This window comes from Podarcis melisellensis (assembly GCF_964234715.1).
Source record: "Podarcis melisellensis genome assembly, chromosome: 15".
Taxonomy (NCBI): Eukaryota; Metazoa; Chordata; class Lepidosauria; order Squamata; family Lacertidae; genus Podarcis; species Podarcis melisellensis.
The window spans coordinates 11,015,250-11,032,220 of NC_138532.1; the positions used below are offsets into that span (position 1 = coordinate 11,015,250).

The 16,971-nt window shown below is 43.8% G+C and overlaps 1 protein-coding gene across 5 annotated transcripts in view; it reads left to right on the top strand.

The window, feature by feature from the left end:
* FEZ1 (fasciculation and elongation protein zeta 1) overlaps nucleotides 1-11,496 on the top strand; it is a 186,277-nt gene extending 174,781 nt beyond the window's left edge. For 4 of the 5 annotated variants that reach the window (XM_081891051.1, XM_081891050.1, XM_081891047.1 and 1 more), the window contains 6 exons: nucleotides 1,059-1,082; nucleotides 3,117-3,388; nucleotides 5,241-5,321; nucleotides 7,539-7,614; nucleotides 10,448-10,513; nucleotides 11,129-11,496. In XM_081891051.1, coding sequence (XP_081747177.1) covers nucleotides 1,059-1,082; nucleotides 3,117-3,388; nucleotides 5,241-5,321; nucleotides 7,539-7,614; nucleotides 10,448-10,513; nucleotides 11,129-11,145 — 536 coding nt within the window. In that variant the 3' untranslated portion in view covers nucleotides 11,146-11,496. The remainder of the gene's footprint in view (nucleotides 1-1,058; nucleotides 1,083-3,116; nucleotides 3,389-5,240; nucleotides 5,322-7,538; nucleotides 7,615-10,447; nucleotides 10,514-11,128) is intronic. The other variant, XM_081891048.1, reaches the window with a different exon arrangement.
* The last annotated feature ends 5,475 nt before the right edge of the window (nucleotides 11,497-16,971 follow it).

The window sequence follows — 16,971 nt, forward strand, 5'->3', positions numbered from 1 at the left end:
TGCTGATTCTTTCCCCCTGTTGCGGTGTCCTCATGACAGCTCTGTTCTTGTGGAATATAGCAGGACTGCATACAAGTGATGATGTGTTTCTTTTTATCATCAGTATGCAGATGACACCCAGCTCTAACTCTCTTTTAAATCAGAACCAGTGAAGGCAGTGAAGGTCCTGTGTGAGTGCATGGAGGCAGTTAGAGGATGGATGGCGGCTAACAGATTGAGGTTGAATCCTGACAAGACAGAAGTACTGTTTTGGGGGGATAAGGGGCAGGCAGGTATGAAGGACTCCCTGGTCCTGAATGGGGTAACTGTGCCTCTGAAGAACCAGGTGCGCAGCCTGGGAGTCATTTTGGACTCGCAGCTGTCCATGGAGGCGCAGGAAAATTCTGTGTCCGGGGCAGCTGTCTACCAGCTCCATCTGGTACACAGGCTGAGACCCTACCTGCCCGCAGACTGTCTTGCCAGAGTGGTGCATGCTCTGGTTATCTCCCGCTTAGACAGAATGCAGCAGCTAGACTGGTGACTGGGAGTGGCCGCTGGGACCATATGACACTGGTCCTGAAAGACCTATATTGGCTCCCAGTACATTTCCAAGCACAATTCAAAGTGTTGTTGCTGACCTTTAAAGCCCGAAATGGCCTTGGTCCTGTATACCTGAGGGAGCATTTCCATCCCCATCGTTCAGCCTGAACACTTAGATCCAGTGCTGAAGGCCTTCTGGCAGTTCCCTCATTGCGAGAAGTGAGGTTACAGGGAACCAGACAGAGGGCCTTCTCAGTAGTGGTGCCCATCCTGTGGAATGCCCTCCCATCGGATGTCAAGGAAATAAGCAGCTATCCTATTTTTTAAAAGACATCAGAAGGCAGCCCTGTTTAGGGAAGTTTTTAATATTTAATGCTGTATTGTTTTTAACACTTGATTGGGAGCTGCCCAGAGTGGCTGGGGAAACTCAGCCAGATGGGTGGGGTATAAATAAAAAATTATTATTATCATTATTATTTAGCATGAGCTCAAAATGTCCAGTTTATGCTATGCTTTAACACTGGTTTATTTATTTGTAGGCTACCCCATCTTTAGAGCCTGGGGTGAGTTACAGTTTTTCAAAACAAGCAATAAAGCAAACGAAAATGGGCACAAAATTCCCCGCCGAGTACATAAAACCACATGCCAAAGCACCCAAGCTTAACCCTGGATGCTAAAAGCCCAGCTAATTAAAAATGATGAAGACGAAAATGTGTTGCAATGATTCTGAAAAAGGTCTGGCCTTGGGTTGCAGTAGGTTTGTGGAAGGGAGCCTATCCACTCACTCATCTCCCGGGATACATAAGCACATTTTTAAACATTGGGGGTCATGCTTTTCCAAAACATGCTCCTTTCCCTTTTGACATGTAGATGGTTTGAGTGGGTACATTGCATGTGCATGCTCCTCCAAACACACAACATAATTTCCAGATCTGGACAGATATGGTACCTCTTTTCTGTTGCATTGGGCAACAGTGGCGCCCTGGATCAATTGTTCAGGGCTTTGTAAATTAATATAAGGTTTGTTGAAGGACAAGAAATCTTTAGGGGGGGAACCTTCATGGGGTGGGGAACCCCCGAAACAGTCCAACATGGCCTAAGCATGTTCAGTGGGCATGGAATGTGGATTGACTGATAGGGTGGAGTGGAGACAGAAAACCAGGCGGGAGGGGAAATGGAATGGAGTCTCTGGAAGAGGGCATGGCTGGCTGGCTCCCTGAACAAGAGCACTCTGCACACCTGGCAATGTTTTGTTGCAGGCACATGTTTTATTCTAATTACGGTAAAACCAGCTTCAGAATACCACCCTATAGGGCTGCAATGTATAATGGATTGGTTCATCTATTCCAAAAGCTTTTAAGCAACTAAAAAAGGAACCTCCAATTTATCATGTCGCACGTTTGGGGGTTGCTTTTTTATTATTAAAAAACGAGCATTTTTTAAAATGTAAGTTGTTACAAAAACTCCAGATGGCAAGCACTGTGTTGCTTTTCCGCTTGGTTGGGAGAGAATGGCTCTTAGAGGATGAGAACGCCCTGCTACAACACATGTGGTCAGCAGTATCAAGAGCCACTGAGAGTTAGAGGCGAATGAGCAGGATCATGCTCCCTTATCTCTCAAATGTAATCAACACGGGCAGCCAAGGCAATTTCAGTGCCATGACCAGGCCAGAACAAATTGAAATAATCAGTTTCCTCCAGGCATGCTTAAAGCTGGACTGCTACCACCTTCTCATGCACCTTGCCTGAAAAGGGGATATTCACCATTGGCCAATAGTTGCTTTGCACCTCTGGGTCCAGGGAGGTTTTCTTAAGGAGGGGGTGCATCACTGCCCCATTCAAGGCAGATAGCACACACCCCTTCTCCAGTGAAGCACTGGTCATTCTCTGAAGCAATTGATTAAAATTTTCTTTAATCAGGTTGCAACCCTAAAATGCAAACTAACGAGGGCTGCATTAATTAGTTACAGTTCAACACTGCACATGTCGACTTAGGAGTAAGTCTCAGTGTATTAAATGGGTAAAGGATTGCAGCCTTAGATGGACTAGTTAATTTTTTGATTGACTAAGTGGAGCAGTCGATTAAATTATTTTTTAAAAATTAATTATGTCTTAAAACTGTAGGTTTCTTCTCAAATGTTGCCTGCTGTGTATGCTTTCCCCCCATCAGAAGTATTCTTTTTTTCCATTTTCACATATTTATTAATATCCATTAATTTACTAAAATTCCTAGAACGAGACTGCAATCCTATACACACTTATCTGGGGATAAGTTCCACTAAGCTCAGTAAGGCTTCCTTCTGAGTTGACATGCATTTCTTTGAGTGACAGCCCTAGAAATAACGCTTTGCATTAGTAATGCTTAGCATTTATAACGGTATGCATTTATATAGTGCTTTGTGAGTGTTCAGATTAACACTTAGCTTTTATATAGCGCTTTGTGGGTGTTCAAAACAATGCTTAGCACTTACGTGGCGCTTTCTGAATGTCCAAACGGCGACTGTCTCAGTACATCCTTATTACTTCCTTTGGCAATGCAGCCCACTGATATGTTAAGTTGCTTAAACATGCATGTCTGCCTCTTTCCATCCTTCGAAGGCTTGAAGCACATGTCCGTCTCAGAGCTTTCAGAGCTCCTGGATCGCGTAGAAGGTGCTATCCGGGACTACTCCGAAGAACTGGTGCAGCAGCTGGCTCGCCGGGATGAGCTGGAGTTTGAGAAGGAGGTGAAGAACTCCTTCATCACGGTGCTGATTGAGGTCCAGAACAAGCAGAAAGAGCACAGAGAGGTGATGAAGCGAAGGCGGAAAGAGAAAGGGCTGAGCCTACAGAGCAGCCGAATAGAAAGGGCGACCCAGATGCCTCTCAAGGTGAGCAAGGAATTAAAAACAATGATTTAAGATGGAGGCAGGCAACATCTGGTCTGTTGAGGAGGGCAACATCTCAAGCGTTGATGGTGGGCAGGTTAGGGTAAGGTGTGAGGTGAGGATATTTATAGTAAGAGTAATAAAAAGAAATTGTTATTTAGGGGAATTGAATTTAATTCTGAATTATATTCCGGAAACGTGGGAGATTTCAAGGGGGCAAAAAAAATGGATGTACCGTGCTATATTAGAAGCAAAAAAAACTTGTTTTGATTAATTGGAAGAGCCGCAAAAAGATTCCATTGAGCACATGGACTGATAATATGGACAGATTAGCTATATATGAACGAATTGCATGTTGACGCAAATTAAGAATGGATAAATATGAAGGAATCTGGAATGAATATTTAAGCGATAAGGCGGATAGTGGGGGGAAGTGGGGGGAGGAGAGAGAGGTGGGAAAATATTGTTAAAAGGGTGCAGTCATAGGTATATTAGTGTATTTAAACCTGAATTGTCGAATTGTGTTATTATTGTTATTATGGTTGCCCCTCCAGCAGATATCATGCACATGCAGCCCACTACCAAAATCAGCACAATCACTTTTGTGACTTTTGTGATTTGTCCCCACAAAACACTTCACTACAGTTTCTTCCTATCTATTCAAAGGGCCTTTGCTGCATGATACCAAATGTAAGAATTCACTGATAAATGTACCGTATTTTTCGCCCCATATGGCGCACCGGCCCATAGGGCGCACCTAGTTTTTTTGGGGGGAAATAAAGAAAAAAAAAATTTCCCCCAGGTACGGGGCTGGGGCGCGGGAAGCCCGAGCTTCCCCTGACCCCAGCCCCCAGAACAGGCTGCTATCCGCAAGCCGTGGGAGAGCTGCGCGACTTCGCGCAGCTCTCCCACGGCTTGTGGAGAGCCGCATGAATCTCGAAGCCTGGGTCGTGCTGAGCTCAGCGCGCCCCAGACTTCTGGGTGCAGGCAGTTCTCCGCAAGCCGTGGGAGAGCTGCGTGAAGTGCGCACCAACCCCTCTCGCTCTCCAGGCTTCAGCGAAAGGCTGCATTCGCCCCATAGGACACACACACATTTCCCCTTCATTTTTGGAGGGGAAAAAATTGCATCCTTTAGGGCGAAAAATACGGTATCTATGTACTGGCTCACTGGGAAAACTTCAGAAATTCATATAAACATGTGAGCTCAGCTACTCAGCAGCCCCTCTGCCTGGGCAATAATTCCTGGCATCCTGATACCTGAGTGCCAGACAGGTAGCCATTCCAGAAATAACAAACCCAGATGAAGACAAAAGCGTGAGATTAACTTGGCTGGGAAAACAGGGAAATGTAAATATCTTTTTTTGTTACACTTGATGGGTGTTTGGTGGAGGGCAAGGAGAACCATGGGGCAGGGTCCAGGATGCTCAGATGACTGCCGCCAGACCTCCCCTTTCATGATGTAACCATGATGTATTAGTGATGTAGTTTGGGGGAGTGTAACATGGGGATTAGCAGCTAATAAAAGTTTGGGTGCTCTTTTGTTCGGGGCTTCCATCTTGTTTCGCTTTGTGGCAGGTGGGAGTCTTGTCGCGATAGTCTTCAATAAAGACCAAGCCTACTGGCTGCTGTTTTGCTCTGGTATTCCTGGCTGGTGTCCTTGCTTTTTGTCCAAGAGAGCCCTCAGATTTCTCTGTTAACATGTGTAACTGTTTTTTCCTCATTGGTTTATTCCTTTTATAAACTAACTTTGAGGATTTTTATAATCAAATTTTATGAAATAGAATTAAGGGAAATAAATCCTGTCGTAGACACTTATGGGCAAATCCTAATGTACTCTGTTTTCTCTTCTCTGTAGCGATTCAGCATGGAAGGTATCTCAAACATTCTGCAGACTAGTATTCGGCAGACATTTGGGAACTCGGCAAATGATAAACAGGTGAGTCCCTCTTCTGAGGGAACGAGACTATTTATTTATATCCGAAAGCATTTCTCAATTGCTTTATATTAAAATAAAATACATCTAAAAAGAGAATGGAATGGCTGGAATCCCAAGCAGCAGCCCTCACATTGCAACACTTAGTGCATTATCAAGCATGTTATCCCAAAAAAGCATCTTAAAAAGCAGATGCCAACCTTGCCAACAAAGATCCGTATAGTTAAAGCTATGGTTTTCCCAGTAGTGATGTATGGAAGTGAGAGCTGGACCAAAAAGAAGGCTGATCGCCGAAGAATTGATGCTTTTGAATTATGGTGCTGGAGGAGACTCTTGAGAGTCCCATGGACTGCAAGAAGATCAAACCTATCCATTCTTAAGGAAATCAGCCCTGAGTGCTCACTGGAAGGACAGATCCTGAAGCTGAGGCTCCAATACTTTGGCCACCTCATGAGAAGAGAAGAATCCCTGGAAAAGACCCTAATGTTGGGAAAGATGGAGGGCACAAGGAGAAGGGGATGACAGAGGACGAGATGGTTGGATAGTGTTCTCGAAGCTACCAGCATGAGTTTGACCAAGCTGCAGGAGGCAGTGGAACACAGGAGTGCCTGGCGTGCTCTGGTCCATGGGGTCACGAAGAGTTGGACACGACTAAACGACTAAACAACAACAACAATTCCGAAAAATGTGTGATGGTTCATGGGGGTGCAAGAATATTTGCTGTGGAGGATTGGCAGACAGGAAAGTCATGCTTTATCTTCCCCATGCCAGATAATTGAAGTGTAATGCCATGTATTGTTTTAAAGAAGCCTTAACGTTTTTAAAGTGAAAGTTTGCTTACTAAAGATGCCCTGCTGTACCATTTGTGCTTTTCATCAGTTTGCAACGTGTTTATTTTGAGAACCGGCAGCATTTCTCTCTGACCTATGAATTTGTTGATGCTTGAAGCGTCAATCAATTAAAATGGGTATCATGACTCAGCCAAAGCTTTAGAAGACTAAAATGTGTGCCATGGTTACCTTTTGGCTGTTGAAAGCCCTGCTGACCTGATCCTTCCTGGACTCAGTGGCGCCATTGGGGCAGGATTTGGGGGCAGATGTCAAGGGCACCTGAGCAGAATGAGGAGGGAGGGTCCTCAGACACACAAAGGCTGGATTACAACATTGTGAAGGAAATCGCAGAGCGGGACCCCTTGTACTTTTCCGAGCACAATCCAAAGTGTTGGTGCTGACCTTTAAAGCCCCAAACAGCCTTGGCCCAGTCTCCACCCCCATTGTTCAGCCCAGACACTGTGGTTCAGTGCCGAGGGCCTTCTGGCGGTTCCCTCATTGCGAGAAATGAAGCTACAGGGGAACCAGGCAGAGGGCCTTCTCGGTAGTGGCGCCCGCCCTGTGGAACGCCCTCCCATCAGATATCAAGGGAATAAACAACTATTTGACTTTTGGAAGACATCTGAAGGCAGCCCTGTTTAGGGAAGTTTTCAATGTCTGATGTTTTATTGCTTTTTTATTATTATCATTAGTTCTGTTGGGAGCTGCCCAGAGTAGCTGGAGAAACCCAACCAAATGGGTGGGGTATGTATGTATAAACAAACAAACAAACAAACAAACAACAAACATATTAATAAGCACCATTATGTCCTAAGTATACCACAGCCTGGACTCCACAAATGCTAACAACCTCATGTTTGAAATCTTAGTTGAGGCATTCCAGCTTGGGACCAGGACAACCTGAAAGACCATCTCATCTCTTATATACCCAATCCATCGCTGTGCTCTTCAAGTGAGCATCTGCTGCCGATACCATCTTATCAGGAGGGTCCTTGCACATCATATAGGAATTGGGCCTTTAGTGTTGCAGCGCCCAGCCTTTGGGATCCCCTCCCATTAAATATTATACAGGTGCCACTTCCAAAGGCTTTTCTCTTCCAACAAGCCTTTGAAGCAGAGCTCTTTCCCAACTCACATCTGCATGAGAGATGCTTTAAGATATGTCTTAAAGAATACGTTGTTATTCTTTGTCGCCTGCTGTTTGCCATCCTGTGTTCCTTTGGATGGAAGGAGGGGGTATAAATGTAATAAATTAAATGTATGAAGAGCCCTCTGATCCAGCAATCTGTGGTCAATTAAGGCCAGAAAGATGTTTCTTTCTGGTAGATGCCTCTGATTTCTGTCCCTCTTGGAAAGAGGATTACTAACTGCCAGTGTCATTCCTTTCTAGTATTTGAACACCGTTATCCCCTACGAGAAGAAAGGGTATCCTCCTTCAGTTGAAGACTTACAAATGCTCACAAACAGTAAGTTCCTAGTCTGTCATGTTGGATGCATCTAAACACAACTTTAAGGTCACATGGGTCCTCTTTGGGCCAAAAGTAACCACTGAGCCTCTTGGGCTTGCTGATTGGAAGGTCTACGGTTCGAATCCCTGCGACGGGGTGAGCTCCCGTTGCTCTGTCCCAGTTCCTGCCAACCTAGCAGTTCGAAAGCATACCAGTATGAGTAGATAAATAGGTACCGCTGCGGTGGAAAGGTAAATGGCATTTCCGTGCCAGAAGCGGTTTAGTCCTGCTGGCCACATGACCCAGAAAGCTGTCTGTAGACAAACGCCAGCTCCCTCGGCCCATCCTCACGAGCTGGAGGGGCAGCCGGGCTTTGTTGCTTAGTCTCACTGCCTGACAGCTGACGTGCGGGGTAGCGCAGCAGCAGGTCTGCTTCCCAGCACGTCAGCTGAGCGAGCTCTGCTGTCCCTCCAGCTCGCGTGGAGACCCTGCCCAGAGCTCCAAGACCCCATGGCTCATCAATTTTGTCTGCCACACTTCTTTGGTCAGAGTTGTACCATCTTTCCATTTCTGGGCTGAGTCTGCACAGCTTTAGGTCATTTACATAAATAGTTTCGTCTGGTCTTTTGGAATCTCTGGTCCTATAATACGTAAAAGAAAAGCTTATGGTTTCTATCAGTGCTTCCGATCACATGGGTTGCCCACCTAAGACCTTTCTCCTCTAGTGTAAGGAGGGCAGCAGGGCTGAGTGACAGGGATACTATGGAAAAGGCATGGCTTAAGTGAGTGTGGTCCTGCTTTTTCCCTTATGCAATTCTAATCATGCTATGTTTGTGCGTGAAAATACCTGTATAGGGGCTTAAGAGACAGGCATATAAATTGTGCCTGGAGCCATCCGGTTTGAATCTAGGTGCTCAATTTTCTCAGGTTAGTTTTATGTCAAGACAGTTGTTCATTTGCTTTTTGAAAATTCTACACGTTCTTCTTGCCAATTCATTTTTCTCTGTGTTTGTATCTAATCGTTTGCACATCTCTCTCTTTTGGGGCTGCTACTTACCATCCAAGCTTCTGTCCACCCCACCCCACCCCCGAGAAAAATAGCATGTTCTAGAATACTTTGCAAGCTTCAAAAGCTATTTCATAAACATCCGAATTCTTCGGCTAGTGGATTTAGCCTCTAACTCTGACTGAACAATTTGTGGAACAAAAATGGAAAGGTTGAGATGTTGTGACAGGCCCTTGTGCATTCTGGGAGAATCATTCGTCTCCTTTTGAGTCTCCATGGCAACTGTGTTTTGAACTGACTGGAACAAACACAGCCTTAGTTCTCTTGAAAAGAGCAAAGTCCTATGAATGGCAGTTTTGTGCACAGAGAGAGTTTTGTGCAAGTGACAATTTGTATCTTGAGGCGAAGCCTTGGCAGAGAGGTTACCAGGGATAAATCTGTGGTCTCTCCCCCCCCCCCTAATTAACTGGTGTGCAAAGCAGCATTGGACTGTGATGCAAACATAGGATTTATTTAGATGAGATCAGTTACTGGTCTGGAAGAAATGTCCTTGAATAACATTGAAAGACCAACCAACCTCTCCAAACAACAAGCTCTTAAATTGTTGGTATCTAAGTTGCTACCAACAGAGCATGAGATGCTATGACTGATATCTGACATGTATGTTTTACTTTTCCTTCATTCTGGATAGGGATTGGCGATTCTGCCTCTTTCCAGTGCATGTTGCTTTTCGCCTGTTTTTACCCCTCGTTTTATTCCTTTGCCTTTCCACGTTAATCTGCAAATTTTAAACAAGAACAGCAAATATTAAAACACATATTCACTTGCATATTTCAATGCATATTTTCTCTCAAAATGCATATTGAAATAGACGTTTCCTCTCAAAATAGTCGTTCAATTGTGTTTTAATAGGTTTGAACTTTCAAGAACTGTGTTACAGCTAGGGATGAGCAAATCAGTTTGCTTCAGTTTCTCTCAGGGTTTTATTTTATTTCTCCAATCTTATTCGGTTCCCATTTCCTCATCTGTTTGTGAATTCCTTTTAAAATCTGCATGAAAATTCACCAGCATTTTAGTGCAAAGTTCTCCAAACATATCCATTTTTGTATGCAGTTATGCCTAAGGTGCACAATTTTGCAACAGAGTTTCTGTTAATATAATGCATTTTTGTATATTATTTTCACTATTTTATAAATGCATATTTTAAAATGCACGTTTTGTCTGCATATATGCATTTTTTGTACACACTGCTTGGCTGAAAACTGCATTGAAATATTCAGAGAAGTGCACATTTACAATAATGACTGTGTTTTCCGTTCACGTATTTTTTGGAAACTTCAAATTAGGTAGATTCACCTTTGAATGCAAACAGCATTGAATTTCTTCCCCCCATCCCTCATCACAACATTTGGAGAAGTGCAAAATCTATAACACAGCTAACTTCTGACCTGCACATTAGTCCAAGAGGTGAGAGTAAGAAGAGTATTTCTGGAGCAAGACAATTTATATGAGAATTTGTAGAAATTGTATTTCTCAAAATTCTCTAATTTTGGGCTGATTTCCTACCCACTGGTGTTGCTCTTAAATGCTCATTCACATGTCTTAGTAAGGAGTGAACTCTCAACAAGGACTGAATTTAACTGCTATGCTAAGAAAACCATTAATAGGATTGTCAGTTTTCCGTGTTGTACAGGGCATCTGTCCCTTCATTAGCTATGATCACTATATAGCTGTGTACACAGTATAAAACACATTTAAAGCACATGACTCTCCAGGTTGATACGGAAGTGAGCTGCCCTTGAGCATAACCTACTAATTATTATTTTCAACAATTTATTCCCGCAGTTCTTTTTGCAATGAAGGAGGACAACGAAAAGGTCCCAACGTTGCTAACCGACTACATTTTAAAAGGTAAGCGTCAGCAGCAGCACCTTATACTGAGTCATTGGTCCATTCGAACCAATATTGCCTGACTGGTAGCAGCTCTCAAAAGTGTCTCAGGCCCAAAGAGATCTTTCTCTCCCATCTGTTCCTTGCTGTTTTAAACTGGAGAGGCCAGGAACTGAACCAGGGACCTTTTGTGAGCTATGGCTCTCTCCTTTACAATCAAGGACAGAATAACCTGCTTATACCAGCTCAGACCATTGATCTATATGGTCTAGTATGATCTACTCCAGGCATCCCCAAACTCGGCCCTCCAGATGTTTGGGGACTACAACTCCCATCATCCCTAGCTAACAGGACCAGTGGTCAGGGATGATGGGAATTGTAGTCCCAAAACATCTGGAGGGCCAAGTCTGGGGATTCTTGGTCTACTCTGACTGAAACAACTGTCTGCATTCTGAGGTCAAGATCTCTCCCAGGCTTGCAACCTGAATACTTTTAACTGGGGATACTGAAGTTGCAAGACCAGTCATTCCAACCCAATAAGTTTCCGAGAGATGCTATTCGCATTCACAAAAATTGCACTCATCATCTCGAATTTCCCTGTTCTGCATTGACTTGGTTCTTTCCTTCTTCTTCCAGTTCTCTGTCCTACCTAAGCGCCATGCTCTGAGCATTGTGATGCCAACACGAGACAACAAGGCCAGTGTGTCATTCCACCACAGGGACTGCATGACGTAATGTAAACTTTTGAATTGTGTATTTAAAGATGTATAGCATTAACCTGGATTAAACAGGAGCAGGAGTCTTTCCTTTGCTGTCAATTTCTAGTCATAGTAAACATTTGAATGCATGAGTGAAGGCAAAGGCTGCTCATTTCTCGACCCCCTCCAACTCAGAGGAGGCCAAGCGTTCTCGTTCGCCCTGTATCCTCGGCCCATCTTCCCTCCCCAAGCAGCTATGAGACTAATTTGAATACTGAAATAAACTTTCATTTAATTAAAAAAAAAGTTGTCACACTTCTTGGAAAGATGTTTTGTCACTTAAAAACCAGAAAATGTACAGCGTTTATAAATATTTCCACCATAATATCAAACATTATTAATGTGTTATCATTTAGCATTCTTAATTTTAGCACGTGATGTCAAAAGCGCATTATAAATGTCTTGGTTGTCAGCTTGGCCCCAGTGACAGCCCCTCCTTCCTGTATAATATCATGCGCTTATATGGAACTTGTTAGGATATTATTCGGGCATGTTGCTTATAAGGGCAGGAGATGCTGTGAATAAAGAATTCATTGAAATCTCATTATTGGGGGGTGGTTGGAACTGGGAAGGAAGCGAGTGGTGAGCCTTCAATCGGTTTTTGCATCTGAAGCAAAAGCAGGACAGATGGCAGATGCCAAGTACCACTGGAGTCTTTTATCCCATCCTTAGAGTGATCAGAAGAAAAAGAGCACTGCCCCTCACCCCATCATTCCTGCATGACCAACTTGATCTTCCTAAATCGGGTCCTCCCTTAAAGAGGGCACATATTGCGATGAGACCTGGAAATCGACACCCTGTGTTGTAGTGGGTATGATTGGTCAGGCACAACACCCAATTGGTAGGTCCCTCGTAGCTGGATGCAATCTGGTCAATGGGACGCAGTCCAAACGGTTTGAGGGACCTATTTATACCCATGCATGTGTCCCAGAGCTTCCTCTTTCAGCGCGTGCATTCAGAACACCCGCCCACCTCTTCCTACTTTTAGTGCTTTGCACTTGACCTAATGTGTCATCTGTCATCTATGCCATAATGTGTCATCTGTCATTGGGACAGGGGCACGACAGGAATTTGCCATTTGGGTTTCACTTGCCACGTAGCAAATCGTCACAACTTGTAAGGTTGCAGATAGGCTCTGGTTCAGGTGATAGGGATGGGAGAACGCTCTCGCCATCCCTATGTGAAGGGTATTCTGTTAAAGAATCCAGGGATTCAATGGTTTGGTCAACCCCTGAGAGGGGGTTGTGCCCGTGCCTGAGTGCAGGGGGACATTTGGGTGGTGGAGATAGCCTGTCCCTGGCTTTCCACTTATCCAGGTGTTCACCCTTGGCTGACCTATGCTGGAACCCTGGGTCAGCGCTACCTGCATGGCAGGGAGCTAGTTGAACCAGAACCTATGCAACCATTCACTTTCTCTAATCAGTAAAGTTGTGACCTAAATTCTGCCAAAAACCAAAACCAAAATTTGAGTCAAGTGTGAATTTATTTCGGGGGGAGGTTTCTGGGTCTGAACATGCAAATCCTCTCTCCTACAATAGATCCCATCCTCCTTTGTGGTCATGCTGATGACATTAACAAGGCTGACATCCCTTTGTGAATATTTGCCTTCTGCTGCCCCAATAAATAAAACAGACTTCAATCTGTGTTCAATGTGCAATGAGCCAAGTGTATCAGTCTTCTCAGTTTTTTCTCCCTATGCATGATTCTGCTCCGGCAAGTTATTCTTCTGAGAATCAATGTTAAAACCAAGCTGGCTTTCCTTTAGGCTTATTTTTGCTCACTGGGCTGAGGAACTAATAGGTTGAAACTGCAGTGCCCGCAGGTGATGTCTGCTGCAACAAACCACGGAGGAGAAAGAAGCTAAGACCAGGCTGGAACCTGTAACCCAATGGATATTTTTATACCAATAACACCCATCATTGCTGGCTGGGGTTAATGGGTGGTGATGTCTAAAGATACTTGAGAAGCCACATATTCCCCATTCCTGATATAGGAGTTAATGGGGTGCAGAGATTCTTTCATGGTTATCTTATATTTGAGGTGGTCAAGGGATGTTAGTGAGTGTCAGTGCAGCAATATACCGTATTTTTCCGTGTATAAGACTAGGGTTTTTTAATACCAAAAAATAAGGTTGAAAATTGGGGCTCGTCTTACACACAGGTAGTGTTGAGGGGTGTTTTCTTAATTGGGAGTCCCCCAAAATAGGGGACGTCTTATACAGGCGGGCATCTTACACATGGAAAAATACTGTAATTATTTTTCTTTTTTTTTAAAAAAAAAAGTTAGAAGCAAAACCACCAGTGTACTGATCTCAGGTGCTTGGTAGGCCCACAAACACCAGCTGCTCACACGTCAAATAGATTTCAGGGGAAGATATCATTAGGTAACGCCTCCCCTGGGCCTTTTTGAGATCAGGAAGCCTACAGGATATTGGAGAAATGTTTGATGAGCACCCTCTATCACACTTGGGGCAGCAGGCTAGTTTAGGGGGCCCAGGAGAGGACATGTGGCATGCCTAGCTGTGACCTCAGATAGAGAGGACTGATTATCGGACTCAAGGAGAGAAGCCCAAGTACTGCTGCTATTGTCACCATGCAGCAGTTGCCACCTGAAGTCTTCTCTCACTCTGACTAACAGTAGGGCTTTTCTTAAGGTTTGTAGATAATGGTTAACTTTAAAATAGTCTTTTAAAAATGGACAATAAGAATTTCAATAGGGATGGGTGAATCTGTCCACGTTAGTTTCTCGTTTTCCCCACTCTTAAGGTCAGTTTTCCACACTTCCACATCAGTTTGATTTTTTGAAAAAAAAGTCCCCATGAAAACTCATCAGCAGTTTTGCCCCAATATCTCCTACTATACATATTTGGCTTGCATTTTTTGCTTAATATACACATTTTCGTAAAGCATTTTCCCATAATATAATTTGTTTTTCTATGTTCTTTTCACTAATATATGGATCTTAGATTCAGGTAGACAAATCTGAAGAAATGTGCATGCACATGAAAGCTTATACCAGAACAAACTTAGTTGGTCTATAAGGTGCTACTGGACAATTTTTTTATTATTATTTCATGTGCATCTGACGCACACTTTACCCTAGTATATGCATTGTTGTACACATTTATTGGTCGGAGGACTGTTCTGCAAAATTCAGGGAAGTGCAAATTTCAGAGGATGCTTGAGTTTCAAACTGAATTTCAGTTCCTAGTTTGGGGCCTATATTTGCTTCATTTTCACATCTCTTTCCTGATCATAATGTTAACCTATTTGATCTTCAGAAATAATCCATTTTCCTGTCTTGAAATTATTGCCAGGTTACCGGCATTTTTTCTGACTTCCTTTTTAATCTGACCCCTTGCTCTACTTTCTTAATTCTTTCGCAAAACAGAGAGGGCAGAGATGCAGATGGGCAAGTTGTAATCTTGTTTTAAGCACTTAATTGGTTGATAAAGATAGGTGAAGAGTTCAAAGGTGGAAAAAACAATGGGTTTCTAGGTGAGAGGTAATGCCATAAGGCAAACAGGGTATACAGATCTGCTAGAATCAAAACGATTTCAACTCTTATTCTCCTTTTCCCTGCCTTTTAACATCTACGGTACTATGTAGGACCAAATCAAGCAAATAAATACACTTGTTTTATTAGAAGTACTGGTCAGAATTCCTTTGGAGGAAAAGCTATTTATGGACCTCTGATCAGAAATGCATTGAATTGGATTGGAGTCTCATGCTGGTTTCCTGCTTGAAAATCCCTACCTGCTGTTCCCCTCCATTTCCTCAAATAGCACTTCCAGAGTGTTTATTGAGCTGATAGCCTAGGGCTTGCCGATCAGAAGGTCGGCAGTTTGAATCCCCGCGACGGGGTGAGCTCCTGTTGCGACGGGGTGAGCTCCTAACGGCGTATGGCCAATGCCTCTCCTCAAAACTACCCCTTTAGTAGTGGTAGTTTTGGAGTGGAGCCAGTGTGGTGTAGTGGTTAAGAGCGGTAGTCTCCTAATCTGGGGAACCGGGTTCGCGGCTCCGCTCCTCCACATGCAGCTGCTGGGTGACCTTGGGCCAGTCACACTTCTGTGAAGTCTCTCAGCCCCACTCACCTCACAGAGTGTTTGTTGTGGGGGAGGAAGGGAAAGGAGAATGTTAGCCGCTTTGAGACTCCTGAAGGGGAGTGAAAGGCGGGATATCAAATCCAAACTCTTCTCTTCTTCTTCTTCTTTAACGGGGAACCCTGGGATCGCCGCCGTGGGGGTGTGTGTGGGTCACCGCTTCATGCCCCCAGCTATGCCCTCACTATGTGGGTTAAACCACAGAACCAAGGGCTTGCCGATCAGAAGGTTGGCGGTTCGAATCCCTGCGACGGGGTGAGCTCCTGTTCCTTGGTCCCGGCTCCTGCTCACCTAGCAGTTCAAAAGCACGTCAAAGTGCAAGTAGATAAATAGGTATCGCTCCAGTGGAAAGGTAAACGGCGTTTCTGTGCGCTTCTCTGGTTCGCCAGAAGCGGCTTAGTCATGCTGGCCACATGACCCGGAAGCTGTCTGCGGTCAAACGCCGGCTCCCTTGTCCTACAGAGTGAGATAAGTGCGCAACTTCAGAGTAATCCACAACTGGACTTAACAGTCAGGGGTCCCTTTACCTTTACCTAAACCACATTGTTTGTTCAATAAGCATTAATCTGGATTTGTTTGAGAGGAAGTTAGGTGGCGTTGCTATCCCATACTTTCCAGTACAATTTCCCATATATTTCCTTATCAGGGGAAGTCTGATCTTGGGGGGAGGGGGAGGGGTTGGTGTGCAAGACCTGCTAAAACAACTGAACTTGCCACTATGTGATTGAATCCCACCCCAATATTGTGACAGTCTGGAAGTGCCTAATAATAATAAAAATAATAATAATAAAATAACCAAGCAGAGGGCCTTCTCAGTAGTGGCACCCGCCCTGTGGAACGCCCTCCAATCAGTTGTCAAGGAAATAAACAACTATTTCAGAAGACATCTAAAGGCAGCCCTGTTTAGGGAAGTTTTTAATGTTTGATGTTTTATTGATGTTTTTTTGTTGGGAGCCTCCCAGAGTGACTGGAGAAACCTGGCCAGATGGGTGGGGTATAAACAAACAAACAAACATTATTATTATTATTATTATTATTATTATTATTATTATTATTATTAATTCAATAACCTCCCTCCCTCCAACTCAGTCCATAGGTCCTGGCTTATTCTTTGGGGATTATATTTTTCAAAGAGTTAAGACAAATCGTGTCGAATTCATTGGTGATTTCTTTCTTCTTCTTTGCACTCGTCTGTTTTTGATCTTTTGTCTATTTGTCACTTCTCCGGAAGGAAACAGATCTCTGCTCACTGTGGCTCTCAGCCTTTCCATATTTAATTCTTGTTGAGTAAATGCTTTCATGTTAGATTTTCTACAATTGTTTTGTAAAATGATATTATCTTTTAGTGCAGTGGGTCTGCAGCTGTGTAAGTCAGTTTTCTAATTTACTATTGCTTTGGGTACCTTGTCTCTTCCTCTCTCTTTATGTTTTTAAATAAAAAGAAAGAAAAGAAAATACCAGGGGACTGCAATGACAGGGTGTGATTGGTGCAACTTGATGAAAGTACTAAGGTTGATGTACATTATTGCCAAAGGTGTTGCCGGAGGGCTGTGGGAAATCAGGCAAGTATCAGACCACTGCCCTGGGAAATTCCTCCAGCTGTGGACCTAATGCCTTTT